Genomic DNA, 21584 nt, shown 5'->3' with positions numbered 1-21584 from the left:
GAAAACCGATAATCGACTACTAATATAGGTATCGATTCTGTACGTAATATCGACACCTATTATTAAATACCGATATTGTGTTATAATATTGGAGGGCTGGTATTCCTATCGAAACTTATGTGGTATTTTTATTCCACACGGGAACAGATGACGACGGAAATGTTTCCACAGTGCGCCACAGGCGCGACGACTCCGTTTTTCACATCCTCTTGTGTCTCATGTACACATCTTACCATATAGGTCTTTGTCATTGACATTGTTGGTGACAGATGAGGACATCAGTTGCTATGTTTAGGTAGATTTATGGCGGGATTGTTGGTGGAATTGGCATTTTTAAAAACCCTTCATTGATTTACAATCTGCGCGGTACAATAAACCGCTGACGTTTATTCTGTGTTGTTTTTTCGCTTCCAAACCAGCATGAACGCAAAGGTTATAGGCTCGTGTACACCGAATTCCTGTGCAGCCCCTGCTGCTCGATTGTATGGAACAGTAACACAATGCGCTTATACGCGCGTGAACACGTGTTCACGCATTGTTTGTATGGAATTTGAAGGCACGGACCTTCAAATTCCATACAAACAATTTTGTTGTCCAAGGGCGTTTTACATGAAAAATCCAGTTTTATATAGAAATAATTATTTCTTAGATAGCAACGCAAGGACAGCGATCAAGAGTAGGATGATTAAGACGAGGGCGGCGGCGAAGGCTATCGTGAGGCCGGTGACGTGCCTGATCACGAAGGCGGGCTCGGGCTCCGGCTCCGGCTCGCGCAGGCGCAGCATGCTCTGCAGGAACGACTGCGGCGTCGTCGGCTTGGGCTGGTGTTTCCACGGGCTACGGCGCTCCTCCATGCCGACGAGCTAATTAATGCTTAGCTGTAATAAATGCAGAAGGATGGTTGAATGGAACCCATACTACCTATAAGTATTTATTTAAACCAACAGTAATACATCAAAGTTCTTAGTACCTACTCGTACAATTATTATTTGCAATAAATGATTTATTATTATTATTAATTGTATTTCCTTTTGGGATTCACGGCACATAGTCCGGTCCTTTGAGAGGCTTGCGTGGGGATATGGATCCAACACGTAGAGACCCTTTGGAGAATTTTGATGTTGTGTAGGTCTCCCGCCAAGACCCGCTCGCGGATATACCAATGAAATGATATGCCCATGAGCAGGTCTCGACGGGAGTGTGAACTATTGCAGAATAATGGATAGAAGTACTGGTCTATAGAATGAAATTTGGATGGACTGAGAATGGGCTATTGCAAAGAGTTCGGTCACCTGCCATAATCATGATAACTATTCAGTGGCAGGTGGTGACTCGCCGCTCACTGGATGGGCCCCTCAAATCAGTCGCCGCGATTGGCGCCAAAGGGGCAACATTGGCGTGAGCGGCTAAGGGTGTAGAGAGGTGAGTCTGCGGGGCGCGAAATCGTGGTGATCCAGTCAGACGCCCCCGGCGTTATGACATTTTACACTTCCACCCTTCGAGCATATAGCTCTCGCGACTCCACTCTGGCCGGCCGATGAAGGCAAGCCAGAGGTAGGGATCCTGTTACCTCTCGGTTTCCACTCCGACCTTGGGGAAGGAAGGCGGAGGTGAGGAACAGGGGCCTCCCCTGGGAGCACTCAGGTCCGTGGGGTCGCTACTCCACAACAGCTCGCCACAAGCTGCCCTGCGGGCCTATTATTATTATTATTATTATTTGTATCTCTCAAAAGTTTCACGGGCCGTAGCCCGGTCCTTTGAGGCTTGCATGGGGACCTGGGTCCAACATGTAGAGGCCTTGTGAGATGTTTGATCTAAAATGGTGCGGGGCACGATCCAAAGCATGCTCGCAAGCACACCACGGAGATGTACTTGCGAACAATTTTTAGAATGTGCAGGACTATTGGAATATAATGTATACTACAACGTATAGGGCTATTGGGTTGAATAGGCTTGTGTATGTGTATTCAGGTCTATGAGACAAAACTATGTCGCCTGCCTGACCAATGTATAAACAACACGGATAAAATAGGCAGGCGGTGACTCGCCAGCTTTGTCAATGATGCAGAGCGAATGCACGTAGTTCGTATGAGTGCTTTTATTTATATAGAAAAACCAGCAGTGTATGCCGGGTCAAACTTTTCCGCGATAGTGTGAAGCGGCATTACAATTTGGGCCGTCTACCGTGTACACTAGCCGCAGCTGGTCGCAGCAGCTACCTAGCTGTCATCAAGCTCTGCGCTCACTGTGGTGATGTGGTGGGATAGATGGGGTGTCCCGGCGGAGTCTCAGACTCCCGCGCATCCCCACCGCTACAGCCAATATCAAGATTTCTGAAATAAATCCGCAAACTAATGTACTCGTAACAAATAATGGAGTGTATCTACTAAAAGGCGTGGCTACCGCCGTAAAATAATGTTTCTTAATTTCGTGCTTTCCGGGAATAAACTATAAGTAGATATTAAAAAACTTGTTATCCGTGTCTATAGAGCTTTTTGTCTTTTCACTTGCTAGGAAGAAGTGATATAACCCAGAATCGAAAAATTATTATTTTTTCTATAATGACCTCGCACTGAATCTAATGATGAACGCGAGGCTGATGATGAACGCGACACCACCGCCAAGCCAAAGGTGCGTTCAAAATGTTTACCTTTCATTTGGATGCCTCAACTAATTTTGATAAGGCCCCTCCAAGGTACGCTACGCCACTGATTGTATCTACTATGTCAATAACAAGGGATTAAACGAACTAAGTTTTATGGTATTTTATTACAAAATATGCAGAGAATGTCTTTAAATGCCGTAATATGTTAACTGAATAATAATAGAATCTCTATATTGACGTCATTAGTCCCAGTGAAGAAGAGTCTTGTCTCGATCCGACGGCGACGCCACATCTACTTATTATGGAGTACAGTCATCGGCGAGCACTTACGCAGCAATGCAAATTCCCTTGAACGTTATATTCAAAATACAGTTTAGGTACGGTTTTTTTCTTGATCCGATTAAAACTATGTATAACAACTGAAAAACTATTCGAATGAAACATTACACGTTTGTAGATATAAAAATACTTCTTGGGAGCTTTACATCAGTCTGCATTTCAAAATAAAATCGATCATGTACAAAGCATAGAAACAGTACATTCAATATCCGATATGTTCTTGCTCAGACTAAGGAAACCACTAATACTAGAAGGATATATAGGTAGAGGGTACTGATATATTGATTTGAAAAATCCGACACGTTGTGTTGAAGTCCCATATTGACAGTTAGTAGGTATACAGAGAAAATACAGCGTTTGTCATATCTTTCGCTTCGTAAAGCGTCTAATAATGGAATACTAATTCCATGGAAGTACTTACTAATGCCAAGTAGATAATAGGATATTTTGTCCCTTGTCTCTGCCGCTTTTGCTGCATCCAGCCCATCGCGATGTATCGATAACGCGGCCGTTTTCTCGTTCTTTGGCGCTGCTATGGAGTTAGTAGGGACGTTGTAAGGAGTAGGTACCTACCATGGAGCTAAATCCTTGGTACTTAGTAATCGCATGTGTGCCGCTACTATCATAGATTAAGAAAGGGCTTGGGTCCGGACACTACGACATTATCTACAGTTAACCGATTTGATGGAAGTACTAGGTACCTACCTAGCTTATTCTTGACCACAGATATAGTGTTGTAGACCCAAGGAACAGTCGGTTTCCACTAGTTCCTACAGGAAGATAATCTGGATGGGTGGCTGGCAGGACTAGTGAACTAGCTCAATGGCGACGTCGTTACGATGCACGTTTCAAGATATTCCAAGGTGGTCGCGAGGGTTCCAATCCTTCTACATAGTCGTATTCCTCATGGCTGAGGGTCGTGGTCATTACATGGAATGAAATACACGTAACATCTTTCTTGGCATTATTAATGGAGTGGTTTGCCATTGCCTTCTCCATTTCACGCACAAGTTAATATAATCAACAAGTGGGCAGGTTTCCTCACGATGTTTTTCCTTCACCGGAAGCAAGTGGTGGTCGATGAAAACTACTACTATACATGAGTCAGATTGGTATAGAAACACATGTGGCACGTAGGATTCGAGCCTGGGACCTTTGATCCACAGGCGGGGGTCTTAACCATTACACCACCACCGCTTCCAATCCTGGATCATCGTAAAAGCACCTTATATACTATTTGGGAAAACTGTCTTACAAAGTACTTACTTACTACACTCAACCTATCCAAATTCATTACAAACTCGCCGCTATTACCGCGCTAGAGGTTCATGCGGGGTAACCTGATGTGCTGTTGACTGTACATAAGTACGACATATAGTTCTGCAGTTTGCCTTCCAGGCAGACAAAATTATACCATAAAATAGGGTACTTAAGTATCTGTAGGTATTTATATTTATTATGTAGGTGTAAGTTTCGCGTCCGGGCGCCAATTTTTCCTTCCCTAAAATGATACGAGAAAAGACCACGGAAAAACAGCGTACTATAGAAATTACTTTTCAGATTTTTATTCCGTAAATCTATTTGGCGCACCAGTCCTTCACGTAAAATAAAACAAATATTTATTTTCAAGTGTTTATTTAAGGCAATTGGGTATTTTTCTGTGCAGTTGTAGGGCTTACTCAGAAGTCATATTCTGATTCGGAATCTGATTCTGATTCTGAATTTGATTCTGATTCTGAATCTGATTCTGATCATAGTCATAATTCTCTACATCTGTTCGCAATATGCGACCCTCCTCCTCGGGAGTCGGCGGAGCCTCGTCGCCGCCTCCCGCCGCGCCCTCTTCCGGTTTAGGCGTGGTCGATTCCTTAGAACTCGTAGCCATCATGTATATGAAGAATCCGATCATGGTGAGCAGTATGAGTATCGTGAGCGCCGCGAACGAGAGCAGGATGCAGTTGGGGTCCTGGCCGAAGCAGGAGCAGGAGCGCTGCACCGGCGCGCGCATGTGGTACTCCGAGCAGTTCTGGCAGGACGTGCGGTTGCTACGCACCGGCTGCTTCATCTTCACGCCCACCGCCAAGTCCGACGGCGACTTCTCCTCCATCTCAATGTGACCCCAAACGTCTGAAATTCACTAATTTATCGTTATTCAAATACTCGTAGTTTATCAAACACAGTTCATATATGCGCATTAAAGTTTCCCAAAATGATGTGTCATGTGCATAAGTAGCGTAAGTACCCTACACAATTGGTTTATTATTGGTTTATACATATATAAATTTAATTGCAAAAGTTTATTTAATTTATATAGGTATGTTTACACCTCTTCACGCTTTATGCTCTCAACCAATCTTCTTGAAAGTTTATTTGTTAGCTATTCACGCCTTATCCACTCAATCTTATTGAAAATTATTATTAGGAGTACGGGGGAGGAAATCGGCTGCCCTTTAGCCAGGAAAGATGACCTGTTCCCGTGCGAATCTGACGCGTCGCGGGCACGGGCTAGTGTGGAACTGACTGTAAAAGTTAAGTAGGTACAGAAATTAACATCTAAAGTACCTACATAACTAGAAACTGGGACAAAGCAACGAAAAAAGCATAGAACTCATAATAATAGAGCGTTCGGAATATAAACAAATATTTATGACAGCACGGGGCACCGACGTAACGACGTGTATATTGTCGAAGGCCAACCTTAAAACATGCAAACACGTAACTCGTTACTAACGTCCACACGCTGTCTCGTTTTTGTAACATATATATAAGTGGGTAGCTGTAACAATTAGCCTTTAAGATTGTTATTTTTGGAAGGTACTCGTGTACCCCCTAAAAAATTCCGTAGTGACCAGACGTGTTTTACTGTGCTCCCGACTAATCCTGCTTACATATTCTTCAGTTTTAATCGTGTACGCATCGTGTAAAAATGTCACTACCCGCCGTCTTTGTTCCTATGTATGCTTAGATCTTTAAAACTACGCATTGGTGCTATTAAAACTATCATTGCGCATATGATTGTGGTGCGGGGTGTCATTCCTGAAGAAGATTTAGGTAGCTGATTATGGTTTTACCCGAGCGAAGACAGGACGGGCCACAAATTGGTTATATTAATGAGGTTCAGGTAAAATAAAACACAAAAAAGAAGCTTAATGTTTAGTGAATAGATTCGTGTGCAACAAACGCGGTGACGATGGCGGCCACGCCGAGCACCGTGCCGGCCACCACGAGGCTCGCGACGATGAACAGCGCTCGGTTGTTGTGGAAGCGGCGCGCGCTCATGTCTCTGAGCGGCCGCTGCGACAGCACGGCGCTCACCGACTTGCTCATGTGCTGCAACAGGCAGGGGGATACAGGGTGCTGAGGCTGTATACCGCAACGTCCGCGTGACATCCCTGGACCGTGAAACATAAAACACGTCATTGAGTCCACTTTCACCACTACATGTGGTGGGCCACACAGCTGTTTTTGATAGTATTTTTTAAGTAGTTTTTTTAGTACGATTGGGAAAAGCCTACGGAAGGCAAAGTTTTTCAAGAAGGCAAATGTAATGTGCTACAGCTACGTACGAGGTAGGATAAGCAATAAAGTTAGTTTCATAGAAAAATCAGGCATACTTTACTTTGCATCAGATTTATTTTAATTTTATAATAGTTTTTAGAACTAAGTAAGTACGCAATATTTTTAACTCCCGACGACAGAAGGAGGGGATCGTAGGAGTAAAACGGCTTAACCGATTTTAATCTAGTTTTTTTTTTATTTGAAAGTTAATTTAATCGAGTGTTCTTAGCTATGTTTGGAAAAGGTACGTTCAAACGTTTGGTAATCGTCAACTCTTTTCTAGCAGATGAGATGTTGTCCTGCTGCTTCGGAGGATATCCGAAATGTTGCCGCAATACGACAACATTTGTCAACTTGAATTGTGTTTTTAACATCGTTTGACACACGTTTACATTGCTCATTACATTCCCGACCTTATGTTAGCGCTCATCTTCGCCTCGCGCCAATAACCCACCTCGTATAACCAACATTTGCACGTATCATATTCACCCATAGATTGAATTCGATTTTGTTATACAATAAAACACGGAGGATATTATGAGAAAAAAAAAGCAACTAGATACTTGATTGGAAATAAAGCTAATCCCTGCAACATTGTAGCTACCTGGTCGTAGTTAATGAAATGTATACTCACATCTGTAGATTTCTCAGTCATTCTTCTACACATGGGTATTACGATTCTACAACAAATGAGCCTGATGTAGAACATCGACGTTTGGTAGATTGTTCAAAATATCTGGCAACACTGACTCGCGCGGCGTTCGTACGTTTCGTATAATTGTGACAACAACGTTTTATATAAACATCGCATTCGATAAAAACAATATTTTACACCCGCGATTGTCGCTCAACATGTTGCACACAAAGAGAGGCAAAGTCGCGCAACGTGCAGCGCAGTCTCGTGTGATTGAACTGAATTTATACTTTATTATTTTTCCTAAGCACTATGACATGCAGGTCACTAAGTAGGTACGTTTGACCATGTATTAGTGTGAAATTTCAAGAAGATTGGTTGAGTATATAGGTATAACTGAAGAGGTGACAACAATTAAACTTACTAGCGTAGTTATAATTGGGATAAAAAATTAAAAATAATTACGTGACAATGTTATAGGTGTTTGTTTCTTAACTGGTTCCAGTGGCGGATCCACAGGGTGACAATCGGGCAAATTGCCACGGGCTCCCGATGAGAAGAGGCCTCTGCGACAGCTAATTCAGATGCTGTACTTTATCTGGTAAAGGAACACGACTGCACCAGGCAGAACGGGCAATGCATGAGGATGAGCTGATTCAATCAAATGAAAGGGGAATCGAGCCGCAAAACAATAAGTAGTACTTACATCTGGCTTGATAGAAGTCCTTGTTAACACATTCTGTCACTTATAAACTGGTAAACTGATAGCACAACAATGTCTAACCAAATATGTATAATTATCTCAAAAAATTGTATTACAATTAGAATCGAAGCTTGATTGGCTTAAGCTGTTTTCACGTCTGCTCGTCGACGGCTCGTGTTCGCTTGTCTGCTTTTGAAATAGTTGACACAAAAGAAAACAGTTCATGAAGGCTGCAACACATTTTCAAATACTTGTAGAAACCTCCGTGCTTTAGCTTAGATTTACAAAGGGCCCCGCGCGCGGGTCTTATTTACAACCCCTTGGTCAAGTGCGATTTAACTAACACATTTTTCGTCTTCGTTTTCTTGAGAAAAGGATTCTTGACAGACGGACCTCCAAGTGATCCTAACCGCTTCAGTTTTTACGTACCTATCGCGGTCTCGCACATGAAATATCAAATCATTGCATGGCATGGAATTAGTAGGTACAGGCAGTACGAAGTGCTAACTAAATCCATGTTCCATGGTTATTGCTAACACTGATTGTCAGATTTTATTCATGTCGCCTAAAGGCTTATGAGGTCTACGCCCCATAGATTTAGAAAGGGCCCGCGAGTCCGCTATCCCTACTTCAAACACAACTAAAATATCACCGAGAACACGTAACATCGGGATATCCGAGAGCTAAATCGTCAAAATTTTACGATTTATTTTTACGTTGACTCCGAATACGAGAGAGAAAGAGCGTGAAGCAAAATAAATTCAGCACAAATATATCTAAACATGTAAAAACTTAACCTAAACTTTCTAGTGATTATTTTTACAATAATTGAAGAAGTCAACAAATAAACGCAACATTTTTACAATAACTTTACTATTTTACAATTATTTTTACAATTACAAAACAAGTCGACCAAAGTTGACGATCACGTAATTTTTACAACGACATCATCAAAAATATATAAATTTACTTAGCTTTCAGATGATTTTTACAATTACAAAACAATCGGACATTTCATACTGACACCATCATAAATATGTAATAGCAGGTCAAGCAGGTCAAGAGAACGAGGATGATGGCGGCGGAGGCCAGCAGGATGTGCCGGAAGTGCCGGCCGAGGCACCCGTCCTGGCCGTACAGCGGGCCGCGGATCCGGAATTCGGGCGGGCCCTGCGGCACAAACACTGGTTGCTTCATCTGCTCCATATTCGCGAAGTAGTCAGACAAAAATAATCTGGAAAATGTTATTTGTTCACCCATCAGTCCTCACTAATGCGAAAGTAAGTTCGTTTATTTGTTACCTCTTCATGCTCTACCCAACTTCTTCAAATTTCTCATATTTGTTAAAAGGACCGAGAATTTGGCACAGAGATAGGCGAAACCTTCAGGAGTGACATAGGATACTATTTATTATGGTTTTACCCAAACGAAGCCAGGGCGAGCGGCTAGTATAATATAAAATTTTGATTCTGTCTACCTCGTCAGGGTTAATACGTCATTGGAATCCAATTATTTAAGAACAAATAGGACCCCAAAATTTGATTTTTTAGGAGAACAAAATAATTGTTGAACAAAGTAATTGAGCTGCCGAAATCTAAATACTTAGGTATTCATTGAAAATTTATTTAACGATTATTTTTCTTGTGTCCATTGGCCAGTTGCAGGGCGACTTATCGTATTTATTGTTATTGAAATTCAATCACAAATACCTTATTCAAATTAATGTAAACTTACGTATTAGGTTTTCATTCATTCTCCTTTATAATTGTGGATCTAGAACATTAAGAACGGTTCGTTAAGATGCGGGTGTGTACCTGACTCACTCGCACACTCTGCGACCTCATGCGGGTCTTGTCTTACCCTGTACCTATGCCTTTTCTATGTAAAATGTGAAACTACATAATAAAGTAGAAATTATGGTGACCTAATAAAGAATTAACTCATTCAGTACTTTTATTTTTATCTCTTACATCATCTATTTGGTATTTTTTATGACGTAGAAAAGCTTTTTTCCAGAATTCCGAAATTCTCAGATATCTAATTCCCATATACATATATCCAGCACCCAGGTAGCAATCCTTAGTTTATACTTACACAGCAAATGGCCGCCGTGAGCATCCTGTCCTGTCATACTCGTATGTCCACTAAATATTGTGTAATTTAACTGGTTATTTTATTACAATAAACTTTGAACAACTAAGCCTAGAAGTATTTAATTTCTAACGGAAATTTACATAAGGTAATCTTTGATACCTATTTTAATGTTCACAATCTGTCATTTTGTCATTGACAAATTTATTTTTTAAATACATAAATGATAAATCGTAAAGAAATACACTTTTAGATAATGAATGATGTGAGTTACGCATCGACACCAGCATTAGGATATTTTTGTTATTGTTACACTAGATAAGGAATTTTATTAGATAGAATTAACATTTTTGAAGATCCTGATTTCTGTTTACGGCAGAAAATTGAAAAACGCAGCATACCGCTATTAATTCACTCGCGCGGTCGACTCAGTCACGTTAAGAACCCGAGGCACACAGTTTTATTATTCGTTCAGGGCTGATGACGCATGTATCTCACTGTTATTTGCGTGGAGGGGTAAGAATTTTATTAGATAGAATTACAATTAAATAAATAAATATATTAGGACGAATCACACAGATTGAGCTAGCCCCAAAGTAAGTTCGAGACTTGTGTTATGGGATACTAACTCAACTATACTATATTTTATAACAAATACATATATAGATAAACACCCAAAACCCGGGCCAATCAGAAAAAGATCATTTTCCATCATGACCCGACCGGGAATCGAACCCGGGACCTCACGGTTCAGTGGCAAGAACTTTACCACTACGCCACCGAGGTCGACAATTTTCCTACAGGAAACCAAAATCCATGAAAAAAAAAAAAATGGTTGCCTGTAAAGTCGGTTTTACGGGCGAAGATTTTACGTCTTTTTCTCGGTAGAATATTTATTGATATGAATATAATTAAATTGCACGCAGCGCGCGGCAGACCGATCATAGTTGAGTGGGAGAGAGACGCAAGGCATTCGGCGGGCCTCTCTCTCGTTCGGTGACTCATCGTAACGTTACCGGGCGTTACACTTTTTCATAAGTGACTCCCAGCCGCAACCTAATTTAAGACGTTGTCACGTCAAAAAATTATAGCGACACTGCATGTGGAGGAAGATGTAACTGTCACCCCGCAAGGGACAAACAAAACACATAGGTAATAAAAACATTAATGTATTTAAATAATATTACGCACATAGCAGTCCCTGTATATAATGGAATTTACATAGCCATATGTTTACAACACAAAATAAAACAGAAAAATAACAACATTGTCCTGTCGCGATAATTCGCGACACAATTCGTCGAAGGTTGGCCGATTCGGATACATTGCTGGTTTTCATTATATAAATAAAAGCTCTCATACTAAGCACGCAATGTTCATTCGCGTCGGCGTGTGTCCGAGTTCGGCGACAGTGTGGAGCGCCTGTAATTAACTTGCAATGTATGTATGTATATGTTCGGGTGGAATCTTGGGACTCAATTTTTCAGCAGATATCTTTAACCGATTGAGCATAAAATATGGAATTAAATTATCATTACTATACATTATATGTTATATATCACTACATAGTATAAAACAAAGTCGTTTCACGCTGTCTGTCTGTCCCTTGTATGCTTAGAGGTCTTTAAAACTACGAAACTGAAAGGGAAAGAGAAAGGTTTGTATGTATATTGTATAATATAATTTCGTGTAACATTACTCCAAAATTAATAAAATTTATTATTTCTCGAACACGTTCTTCACTTTATAAAGTTTCTACTATGTACTTTCTTTCAATTTGACCAAAATATTTTAGCGGAGCCCCGAGATCGACCGCACACTCGAGGTCCGGCGGTTTGGAATATCACAGTCTTGTCATAAATTCCGTGGCTTCACTAATGCTCTCCCCCGAGCCCGCCTGCCCCCGGACACATCACGTTATCCGGCACCCCTCATGAGCTTCACCTGTCGGCTTCCGCTCCGACGTGTCTTGTGTCTGCGTGATAAATATTCGTACTTACAATCGTCAATCATCAATACTAAAATTATAAATGCGAAAGTCTGTCTGTCTGTTCCGCTTCCACGGCAAAACCGCTGGATCAATTTTGATGAAATTTGGTATGCAAGTAGTTACAAGAGCACCGTCCAAATAAAGGTTTTTTTTTTCAAAAATCAACTTAAGGTTTGTATGAAAATCATGTTTATTTCGAAGACACGCGAAGTCCAATTTCTGAATTCAATTTATGAATCATAATCATATTAATACAATGTCATTTAAATTAAAAGTGTACATACAATATTCCGTAAACGCATCAAAGAGTTTACTTTATTGCGGCAAATTGAGGGCAATACATTGAATTATTTTTAGTTTCATATTTATACTTTATATATATATATATAATATTTTCCATAGCTTCCATGTAATTTATCTTTATTCCTTTTTTTACATTTTTTCCTAAGTCAGTATATGTTTAATCCTATTGTTTGCTGTTGTTTGTTTCTGTTGTTTATTTTGCCACCATACCTACTTTTGTACTTGGTTCCAGCTGAAAATCAGCGCCTTGGCTCGATACCACGGCACCATGCTGAGCTGGTCGCCATTTCGGCTTACATATTTTATTCGATCTATATTCGTTACTCTTTTGTATGTTTGGATTTTATGTGTTTGCCGAATAAATGATTTCTTTCTTTCTTTCTAGACAGTATACTCGTATAGGTAGATAGTGTTGATACTCACGATGCTGGAGTCGTCGTCCGTGAGGTAGGGCACGGGCTGTCGGCTGAACAGGCGCCGCAGCGCGGACGTGCGCGGGGCACGGCGGGCGGGTGGGGGCTGCGGGCCATGGCACACATCAACAAAAAAGAAACCTTTACCCGGGGCCTTGAAATTATTTTCTATTCAAATCTTCGTGGCTATTTTTGCGGGGGAAACGGTTACGCATGCGCACTTAGGCGTGTACACTGTAGCTATGAAACCACACGACTAATATTGTATTTATCATCCAACAGATCTTTAAAAGAATGTTGTAAAATATAAATAATATGATAAGAATTCACTCAAATGTGGAATGTATCCCTGATTTTTTAAGATCCTGATTACAGCAAAAAAATCATTCGCGCGGTCAACTCAGTCGAGAATCCGATTGCTCCTTCAGGTCTGATAACGCACGTATTTATTTATGTTTGGTAAGCCTTGCAGGAAGCATTTCCTCCATTCTAGCGATACTTGACGCATAATAGTCACTGAACATACAATTTGAATTTGTATATGATGAAAATTGCTGGTGGTATGAAAATTAAGGTGCAAAGAATTCAAACTCACAGGTTCCTCCGGCGCAGCTTCAGCTTCAGCTTCAGCGTCGCTCTCGGCCGCGCGCTCCTCGCTCTCACATGGGGGCGTACTGCACGGCTTTATTACTGTAGCAAATGCAAATATATAAATACTTGCTTTTGCCAGCGGCTTCACCCGCGTGAATTTCCCACGGGAAAATTTATTTTTTCGGGATGAAAGGTATCCTATGTACTTATCCGTAGTTTAAACTACATGTATACCAAATTTCATGAAGATTAGGTAAGCAGATAAAGCGTCAAAAGGGAACAAACAAATTTACCTTCGCATTTATAATATTAGTTGGGATGTTTTATTTTTAGTTTATTTTATTTGAATGGAAGATATCGGCTGAACAGATAATGTATTAACAAAAATAGCAACTAAAAGCCATTTACGAATATGGGATATGGACAAATCACACAGATTGAGTCGTCCCCACAGTTCGAGACTTGACATACTAATTCCATTTCACAAGCTTTGATTTTTATGTTAGTGTGGGTCAAATGCAATTCAATTAAAAAATAGCCAAAAAATAGTAAAAATCAGTTCTTTTTACAAAAGTTTCAGTTTTGTCAAAAGCTTTTGTCCTCAGACAAATCTTGTTGCATTCAACGCGTGACTATAAGTCGTGTCCGTGTAGTGAGCAGTTGAAGAGTTCCCTCGTCGGGGCCCGATCCTGGGTACACCAACTGGGTCATGTTTATTACAATCATGCATTGTCATGGAAACTGAAGCGACCTGGAAAATTTCAACTCTCCTACAGAGTTGAAGCGCTTTTCCTAAAAAGCGGAAATAGGGAAAATTTAACTTGCAAGATTTGATTACAGACAGACATCGGGACAGGTGAAACTATATAAAAGCTTACAATAAAACCAACCTGTCTGCTGAGTGCTCACGTCCGCCGGCACTGCGGGCGGGACAGAGTCCCCGTGCTTTAGGTACTGTTTGATCTCCTCCGCGCGCTCCATGTACCTGGTGAACAACGGTAGGTACCTTATTTGTTTGTCTGTGTGACTTTTTTGTACGAAAAATAATTACATAATAACCCATAACTATGTTATAGATGCAAAAGTCTTTTTGTTTGTCACGAATCAAATTCAAATACCTTTTCTTGACTTCGCATGATATCATCACATATTGACGTTAAAATTTTACTTAAACTAAGCGCCTGCCTCAGTTTCAGTGCCTACAGCAGGCACCAGGAACAGCAGCGCGTCTCTGTATATCACACTCACCTCTGCAGCTTGGCAGTGAGCGCCTGCCTCCGCAAGCTGTCAGTCTCAGTGCCTACAGCAGGCACCAGGAACAGCAGCGCGTCTCTGTATATCACACTCACCTCTGCAGCTTGGCAGTGAGCGCCTGCCTCCGCAAGCTGTCAGTCTCAGTGCCTACAGCAGGCACCAGGAACAGCAGCGCGTCTCTGTATATCACACTCACCTCTGCAGCTTGGCAGTGAGCGCCTGCCTCCGCAAGCTGTCAGTCTCAGTGCCTACAGCAGGCACCAGGAACAGCAGCGCGTCTCTGTATGCCTCGAACGCCAGAGACAGCTTGCCAAGCGAGTCCAGCTCGATGGCTTGCTTGATCAGACCCACGGCCTGCGGGATACACACAGTCGTCATCATCTCAGCCACAAAAACGCTGGAAATAGGCCTCTCCCAAATATTTCCACAGGATCGATTGATCGCTCCTCAAAGACGAATTGGCTTGTTGGGGGAATTGATACAAATTAATGATAGGTTGCTAGCCTATCACCTGTATCATACTGATATCATTTCAGCTGCAGAGTCTGTGACTGAACCTAAACCTCGGATTTCCAAGAGAACCGGTTGTTTTTTATATTCTCTCTCCGTTGAGCGTCGGAGCCTACGGTCCACTTTTCTACTTTTTGTCTCTAATTCGCGCGGTCATAGGCTGCACTAGTTGCCAGCTTTATTGTTTTAATACCGGGGCGCCACCGTGAATATGACAGTCTGACATTGCGTTCACACGTTCCCTTTTTTTAGGCTTGGCGTACACGACATAGGAAAAATAGTCCGCATGTGGACGGCAGTAACGTGAAACGTGTTTGTTATGTTTCGCGGTAGGCCTTATGTTATTACCTGAAATAAAGTAATATAACTAGCAGCTCGCCCTCGCTTTGCATGGGTGCAATATTATGCGTGTTTTAATTTTTTTTTTTAATACAGCGGGAAGCGACTTTGTTTTATACTATTCAATGATATCTAATGATGATAACGATGGAGCTGGTGTTTAGACGTCACCTTGTCGTAGTTCTGCCGGCTGGGCATGTGGTCGAGGTCGAGGTAGGGGTGGCTGAAGAACTCCTCGTAGGAGATGCGGCGCGCGGGCGCGTGCTGCAGCAGCCGCGTGAGCAGGTCGCGGCAGCCGCTCGCGATACTCGCGGAGCGAGGGATCTGAGCGGACACCACTCGTTTACAAGCTTTTATTTAACTTGCAATGTTACTATGTCTGTCTCTCTCTCTCTCTCTCTCTCTCTCTCTCTCTCTCTCTCTCTCTCTCCTGATGGGGCCACTTTTTATCGTAAAAACTATTTTGTTCCTTGGCATAACAATTTTAGCATACAATATTTTGGCATAATAGGCAGAATTGATTTTTGAATAGGTTGGTTTAGGTTAGTTATGGTTCAAATTGTTATGCGCAAACCATTATACGTAAAAACGTTATGCATAAAAATCATTATGCCATAGTACAGTATGCTGTGTTACATTATGGCTTAAATTTTTATGCTTTTAGATAGAGACCCTCATCTGAGCGTATTCGAGGTTTCTTTCTCAGCAAATAATAATTCAAGCGCAATGATGTATGTCTCAATGTCTACTCGGGTGGAATCTTGCAACTCAATTTTGAAACTATGTGGTTGTTGTGGTTCCGAACTTATATCCACTCCATATCCTCTCGTTGATGTCGTACGAGGGGACTAAGGGACACAGCTTAGACAGCAGATAGGCAGAAATAGCATTCCAAAGGAGGAAGATTTCTTCTAGATTCTAAGGTTTTTGTTTTACGCTTCACAACCCCGAACGCAACTGGAATGCCTCCAACGCAGGGATGGGACCAGTGTCAGCAATCAACACACTCGAAAACCAGAAGACAGACTGACCTCAATAGGCGTCTGCTTCTGGATCTTGTCGACGAGCTCCTTGAAGGTGCCCGAGCTGTAGGGCGCGCGCCCGAACAGACACTCGTACATGATCACGCCTGCAACCAGTACCTTTCATTATCTAACACCCCGTCCACACGGACGTTATATAAACGCGCGTCAAATCGACGCTTCCTTACCGCGAATACAGTCTGTCAAGATAGTGAAGATATCAAATGAGCAGTCTCCTGTTGGCTGGCAATGCTGGCTGTTTACAACCAATCTTGATCATTCTTTACAATGGAGAAAAAAATATACCTAGTTTGTTAAAAGTCCGTTTACGAGATTGCATTTTTATAGCATTTTGAGCGCTGGCGCTGGGACAGTAGGCTGAAAGTTGCTTGACAGAGATTAATACATTGTACACCGAGAAAAGAAAGTAACAAATTGTAACGAAGGTGCATGTTAACTCACAAGTTTTATCGCACTTTATTTCGGGCGACACATAGTGCTTCACACGACATCTGCCCACGAGGATAATATAAATACTAGATGTTGGAATTTTGTGATAAAATATAGCCTATAGCAATCTTGGATAATGTACCTTTCCAATGGTGAAAGAATTTTATAAATCGGTTCGGTAGTTTCAGAGATTATACCCGCCTCAAACATGCAAACTCACAACGTCACAAACGCTTACCTCTTTATAATAATAGTATAGAAAAATTAAATATAACTTCTAATGCATAATTACAACAACGTCCATCAAATATACAGATATTTTTTTAAACTTCATTTACGTGCTTTCACATGTAAGCTCAACTGGAATATGATTACTGCCAGGTGTCGTCGTATGAAACAAATTAATTCGAAGACAATTAAAGGTTTTACTATAAAATACCAGGAAACTATAACGCCCATCCGCTAAACTTACGCTCAACAAACTACAAACCAATCTAGACTCTATTGCAACGACATAAAGTCTACAATAGCTTACCAACGCTCCACAGATCGACCCTGGCGTCGTACTCCCCCGAGTACATCTCGGGCGCCATGTACAGAGGAGAGCCGCGCACCGAGCGCGACCACTCTGACGACATGTGTTGGGCGAAGCTGGGGAGCAAGGGATTCTAGTCTCTATTCTAAGTTACGTACAGACTATAATAACTTGTAAGCAATTATAGACGTACGTAGCTTGTAGATAGATTTAGGGCCTGGCTACACCGCTTGCTGATATAGTCTCTGATAGCATATATGTAGCATATCAAAGAGTAAACGTTAATAATTGTGTTTCACAAGTTCTAGATAGGGCTAACTGGCCAAACACATCATCAGAGATCTGATTACAATCTCACATTTTATCAGAAACTGACGAATCAGGCCCGAAATATCTGATTCTGTTACATTTAACTTTTGGTTATCTAAAGAAAACAAATGAAAATTATCGCAGGAATGTAATTACAATATTCAATTGAATTACCTCTCGCCCGCACGGGCGTAATTCGAACGCAAAAATCGCGTTGGAATAGAACATTTCATATTTGTTTGCTCATCTGTTTATTCATTCTTTTTTTTTACATCGCGTTTATTTTTATCATATTTTGAATGCTGTGTGGTGTGATGGCAGCCTCATTGCACTACGATCCATGGACTAGAATTCACAAGTGGGTCAAACGATAATATTATTCATCTGTGATCCACCGATTTACAGTAAAACTGGATGGACGGCAGGTTGCATGTCACATGTTATTTATGTCGAAAGCGATAAAAATATGCTAATATCAGCTTTCTTACGCCCGTGTGAACGAGGAGTGGGATTTAACCAGGGAGCAAAAACAAAGGGGACTCCCCTTTGTTACCTTAATATCATTTCTTTAACAAAAGTTGTGAGACATGGGGCTGAGGCAGACGAGTGGGGAGCGAGTTCATCGCCACTTCGCACTGTTAGTACAAATTTGTTCCTTGATTTAAACTCACCCGAAATCGGCGACTTTCAATATGTATTTCCCGTCGGAGCCCTTGTGCAACAGCAGGTTGTGAGGCTTGAGGTCCATGTGCACTACACCTGCCGGGTGGAATAGGAGACAAAACATTATTTAACCAAAATACGTTTTATATAAGACTAGCTTTTACCCGCGACTTCGCCCGCGTCAAATTTGGTAATAATGTGCCTTTTAATGAACGCGACAGCGCTTTATCTTCGGACCTATTTTACAAATATCTACCATGTTTTTAAGCTAATTTTCAGACTAATCTGAAACACGAATTCATTAATTTGTTGTAAATAACTAAAATACAAAAGTTCAAGTCACTAACTTCAACGGTGTAGAAATTTCATATAAAATTTTTTCACCCTTTTCACTCCCTTCGGGGTGGAATTTCCAAAAATCCTCTCTTAGTGCTCACCTACACTCCCCAGGGAAGATACATGCCAAATTTCAGCTTCCTACGCCTAGTAGTTTCGGCTGTACGTTGTCTGTCAGTCAGTCAGTCAGTAACGCAAGAGTTTTATATATATATAAATAAACATGCGTGCGGAGGGGCGGCAGATGATGATAAGATGGTGTATTTTATGGTGTTCAGTTGGACAACTAATAGTAGTGATAAGACATTTCTTATAAAGTACGTCAAGTACCTTTTTCGCGGAGGAACTTCAACGCGGACGCCAGCTGCTGGAGGAAGTAGAGCACCTGAAGTGAACAAGTTTTATTTTACCAACATGATTTTTTTTGAAACAAGCTTCGTAGCTTCAATGTGTGACAAAAAAATCACGATCATGCAGTAAGTAAACCATTGAGGTGTTCCCTCGTCGGGAGACGATTCTTGTTGCACCATCAGGTCATGCTTATTATAATAATGCGTTGTCACGGTAACTAAAGCGACGTGGAAATTTCAACTCTGTGGGACAAACAGAAACTTGCAAGATTTGATTACAGACAGACAAGACCTTAGTTTTATTCCACATGGATGAGGGTCGTGGTCATCAAGTGGAATGAAACATTCATTTGCAATATTAATGGAGTGGTTTGCCATTACCTTCTCTATTATACTAGATAAATTAACAACATGCATGAATTAACAAAGTGCCGGTTACCTCACAATGTGTTCCTTCACTGGAGTAAACTAAATTAACACTAATATACAAAACAAAAGGTTGAGCACCTTCTTCTCTGGCACGCGGCCGTAGCGCTGGATGTACTTGGAGAGGTCGCCGCCGCAGCAGTACTCCATTATTATGTAGATGTTCCTGCACACACAGATTTCCAATGGTTCACATTCGGCAGGCGGCCGATGGTATAATCATGAAATATTTAAAAATTTTAGGTTTGTTTTTGCTAACTCCAGTATTCTTAGCATCACAGTTTCTAATTCAACCAGGAACATGCGAAAATTTATTTATTTTATAAGATACTAGCAGTAAAGTAAGCTGATGTGTGTTGAAGCTCGGAGATAGTAGTGACATTTTCATTGCGTTTGTTCTAGTCTCAGCAACACTATTTGGATAGATTTATTTTTGGTTTCCCCTTCACTGATATGTTAAGATATAAGAGGATTTAATATGGAATGAAACACACTTGTCATCCCACGTGAACTCTTTCATGTGAACAATGTGTGGGTGTGTCAGCGTCTTCAGCAGCCGGATCTCCGTGACTAGGTTGTCCACTGCGGAGCCCGAGTGCTTGATGCGAGACTTGTCTATGCATTTGATTGCTACTGTAGTGCGGGCTCCCACCTGAGCAACAAGAGAAGATAGCTTTAGAGTAACTGGGAACTCAGGGGATCCCCAACCGGGAAAGAATGATAAATATTTATTCTTACATTCTTTAGAAAACTTAACAGTCAGTGTATATATCCTTACTATATTTTCTTGCACCGAGTAAGATATTTCTTTTACAGAATAACACATCGCTATATGCATTTTATATAGGTCTGCTATGAATAAGTGGTGCTGTAATTACATATTAAAAAGGAAATTATCTAATCTAATAGGTAACAAAAACATTGAATAAAGATGTGTTAAATATATGTGGGTATTTTAAGAGTTCCTTACCCAAAGGTTAAAATGGGAATCTAATGACAAAACTTTGCTGTTTGTCCATCTATCTATATGTCTATCACCAGATGGTATATCAGGAACTGTGACAATTAAAATTTTCACAGATGATGTAAAACAAAAGAACAAAATGAATATTTAAGGAGGCTCCGTACAATATACGTGATTTTTTGGAGGGAACTCATAGTGCGCGAGTGCGGCTTGCACTTGGCCAGGTTTCAATTAGTTTTTATGAAAGTAACTGAGAATGTAGCAGTTGTATTTTCTGTTTCGTTCTTTATGGAAAAGGGGAAGTATCAAAGTTTAATGAAACTCCTTAGCAACGCGGTGTAATATCAAGAGCGTTTCATAAATAACTATATAAACCCAATAATCCTTAAGCAAACACTTAAAAACAACTCAACAAAGGTAAAAATAAGGTCGCGCACTTCGTTACCTTGGTATACGCCTTGTAGACGGTGGAGTAACTCCCAGACCCCAGTCTTTCAGTCACAACATACCCTTCTATTTTAGGAAAAACCATATCGAACTATAATTTTCATTTAATAACGAAAATATAGAAAAAAATCATGCTCAGTTTATAATATAAGAGATAATGTTTTGACTTTTGTCTGACAGTTATTTAAATTACTTTAGTAGTGTTGTGATTGTGACAGTGACAATTATTACGATGTTGCTAGTATACATACTTAATTTTTCTACTAAAAATACGTTTCTTGTAAAAAGTTAGTAACTTAGTAACTAGATAGGGAATACTCAACCGGATACGACTAAAATCAAATACGAAATCATTTATATGTATGTTACAAAGTATTGTTTTGTACATGAACTTATAAAAAGCTATATAACTCTCTCTCATTTCAGAGCGCTAGAAGTAAATAATAAATGAAACCTAAATAAAAACCTACTTACTTACCTACAACAGGCTGCCCTCGCAAAATGTGAGTGTTTGAATTTGATATATCAAGAGGTTAAAAAGAAAAAGTTATATTAATTTGTGCAATACCTTTTTCCAAAACGATTATAATCTTTTTTCAGTTTTGGTAACTGAGTAATGTTCAGTGGACATTATCAACTCAGTAAAAGTGGCAAAGTTTAGGTACTCTCAAAGACGAAGGTACCTAAGTATAATATTAATCCATCTTTTTAGAATTCCAATTTGAATTTGCAAGCTTAACTTTTAACAAGTT

At 40.7% G+C, this 21584-nt stretch overlaps 2 protein-coding genes and 2 long non-coding RNA genes across 7 annotated transcripts; all 4 read right to left on the bottom strand.

Annotated features, from left to right (window-relative positions):
- Positions 1-607: 607 nt before the first annotated feature.
- LOC128681991 (uncharacterized) lies at positions 608-3257 on the bottom strand. The gene is made up of 3 exons (XR_008406078.2): positions 2936-3257; positions 2185-2333; positions 608-878 (listed from the first exon to the last, which is right to left on the bottom strand). It is a non-coding gene; the product is annotated as an uncharacterized LOC128681991 (long non-coding RNA).
- A 1311-nt stretch (positions 3258-4568) lies between these two features.
- Positions 4569-8048, bottom strand: LOC128681976 (uncharacterized). 4 transcript variants are annotated; one of them, XM_053766382.1, is made up of 3 exons: positions 7843-8048; positions 7602-7751; positions 4569-5081 (listed from the first exon to the last, which is right to left on the bottom strand). In XM_053766382.1, exon 3 carries the CDS (start codon positions 5049-5051, stop codon positions 4620-4622), a length of 432 nt encoding a protein of 143 aa, XP_053622357.1. In that variant the 5' UTR covers positions 5052-5081; positions 7602-7751; positions 7843-8048; the 3' UTR covers positions 4569-4619. The 4 variants fall into 4 exon arrangements, with proteins under 4 accessions (XP_053622357.1, XP_053622356.1, XP_053622355.1 ...); XM_053766381.1 differs by having other exon boundaries at positions 4569-5071; positions 7843-8047; XM_053766380.1 differs by lacking the exon at positions 7602-7751 and having other exon boundaries at positions 7843-8047.
- A 696-nt stretch (positions 8049-8744) lies between these two features.
- LOC128681989 (uncharacterized) lies at positions 8745-10137 on the bottom strand. The gene is made up of 3 exons (XR_008406077.1): positions 9934-10137; positions 9574-9612; positions 8745-9073 (listed from the first exon to the last, which is right to left on the bottom strand). It is a non-coding gene; the product is annotated as an uncharacterized LOC128681989 (long non-coding RNA).
- Positions 10138-11083: 946 nt separating this feature from the next.
- Aduk (Another Drosophila Unc-51-like kinase) lies at positions 11084-21037 on the bottom strand. The gene is made up of 14 exons (XM_064436913.1): positions 20831-21037; positions 19916-20073; positions 19503-19587; positions 18976-19030; positions 18318-18405; positions 17338-17453; positions 16362-16459; positions 15502-15654; positions 14678-14835; positions 14476-14610; positions 14118-14212; positions 13232-13326; positions 12647-12742; positions 11084-11905 (listed from the first exon to the last, which is right to left on the bottom strand). The coding sequence occupies exons 1-14, from the start codon at positions 20915-20917 to the stop codon at positions 11843-11845; spliced, it is 1482 nt and encodes a 493-aa protein (XP_064292983.1). The 5' UTR covers positions 20918-21037; the 3' UTR covers positions 11084-11842.
- Between the last annotated feature and the right edge of the window lie 547 nt (positions 21038-21584).

Source organism: Plodia interpunctella, chromosome 29 (genome assembly GCF_027563975.2).
Source record: "Plodia interpunctella isolate USDA-ARS_2022_Savannah chromosome 29, ilPloInte3.2, whole genome shotgun sequence".
Taxonomy (NCBI): domain Eukaryota; kingdom Metazoa; phylum Arthropoda; class Insecta; order Lepidoptera; family Pyralidae; genus Plodia; species Plodia interpunctella.
Note: the sequence above shows the minus strand (reverse complement) of the source record. Positions and strands in the feature narration are given on the sequence as shown.

What these genes read in the sequence shown, in the direction of transcription:
- Aduk (XM_064436913.1), bottom strand. Translation starts at nt 20,917, where the DNA reads ATGGTTTTTCCTAAAATAGAAGGGTATGTTGTGACTGAAAGACTGGGG. An exon ending in TCTACAAGGCGTATACCAAG is followed by an intron (nt 20,074 to 20,830) that starts GTAACGAAGTGC and finishes CTTGTTGCTCAG; the next exon opens with GTGGGAGCCCGCACTACAGT. An exon ending in CGTGAGCACTCAGCAGACAG is followed by an intron (nt 13,327 to 14,117) that starts GTTGGTTTTATT and finishes CATTTGCTACAG; the next exon opens with TAATAAAGCCGTGCAGTACG.
- LOC128681976 (XM_053766382.1), bottom strand. Translation starts at nt 5,051, where the DNA reads ATGGAGGAGAAGTCGCCGTCGGACTTGGCGGTGGGCGTGAAGATGAAG.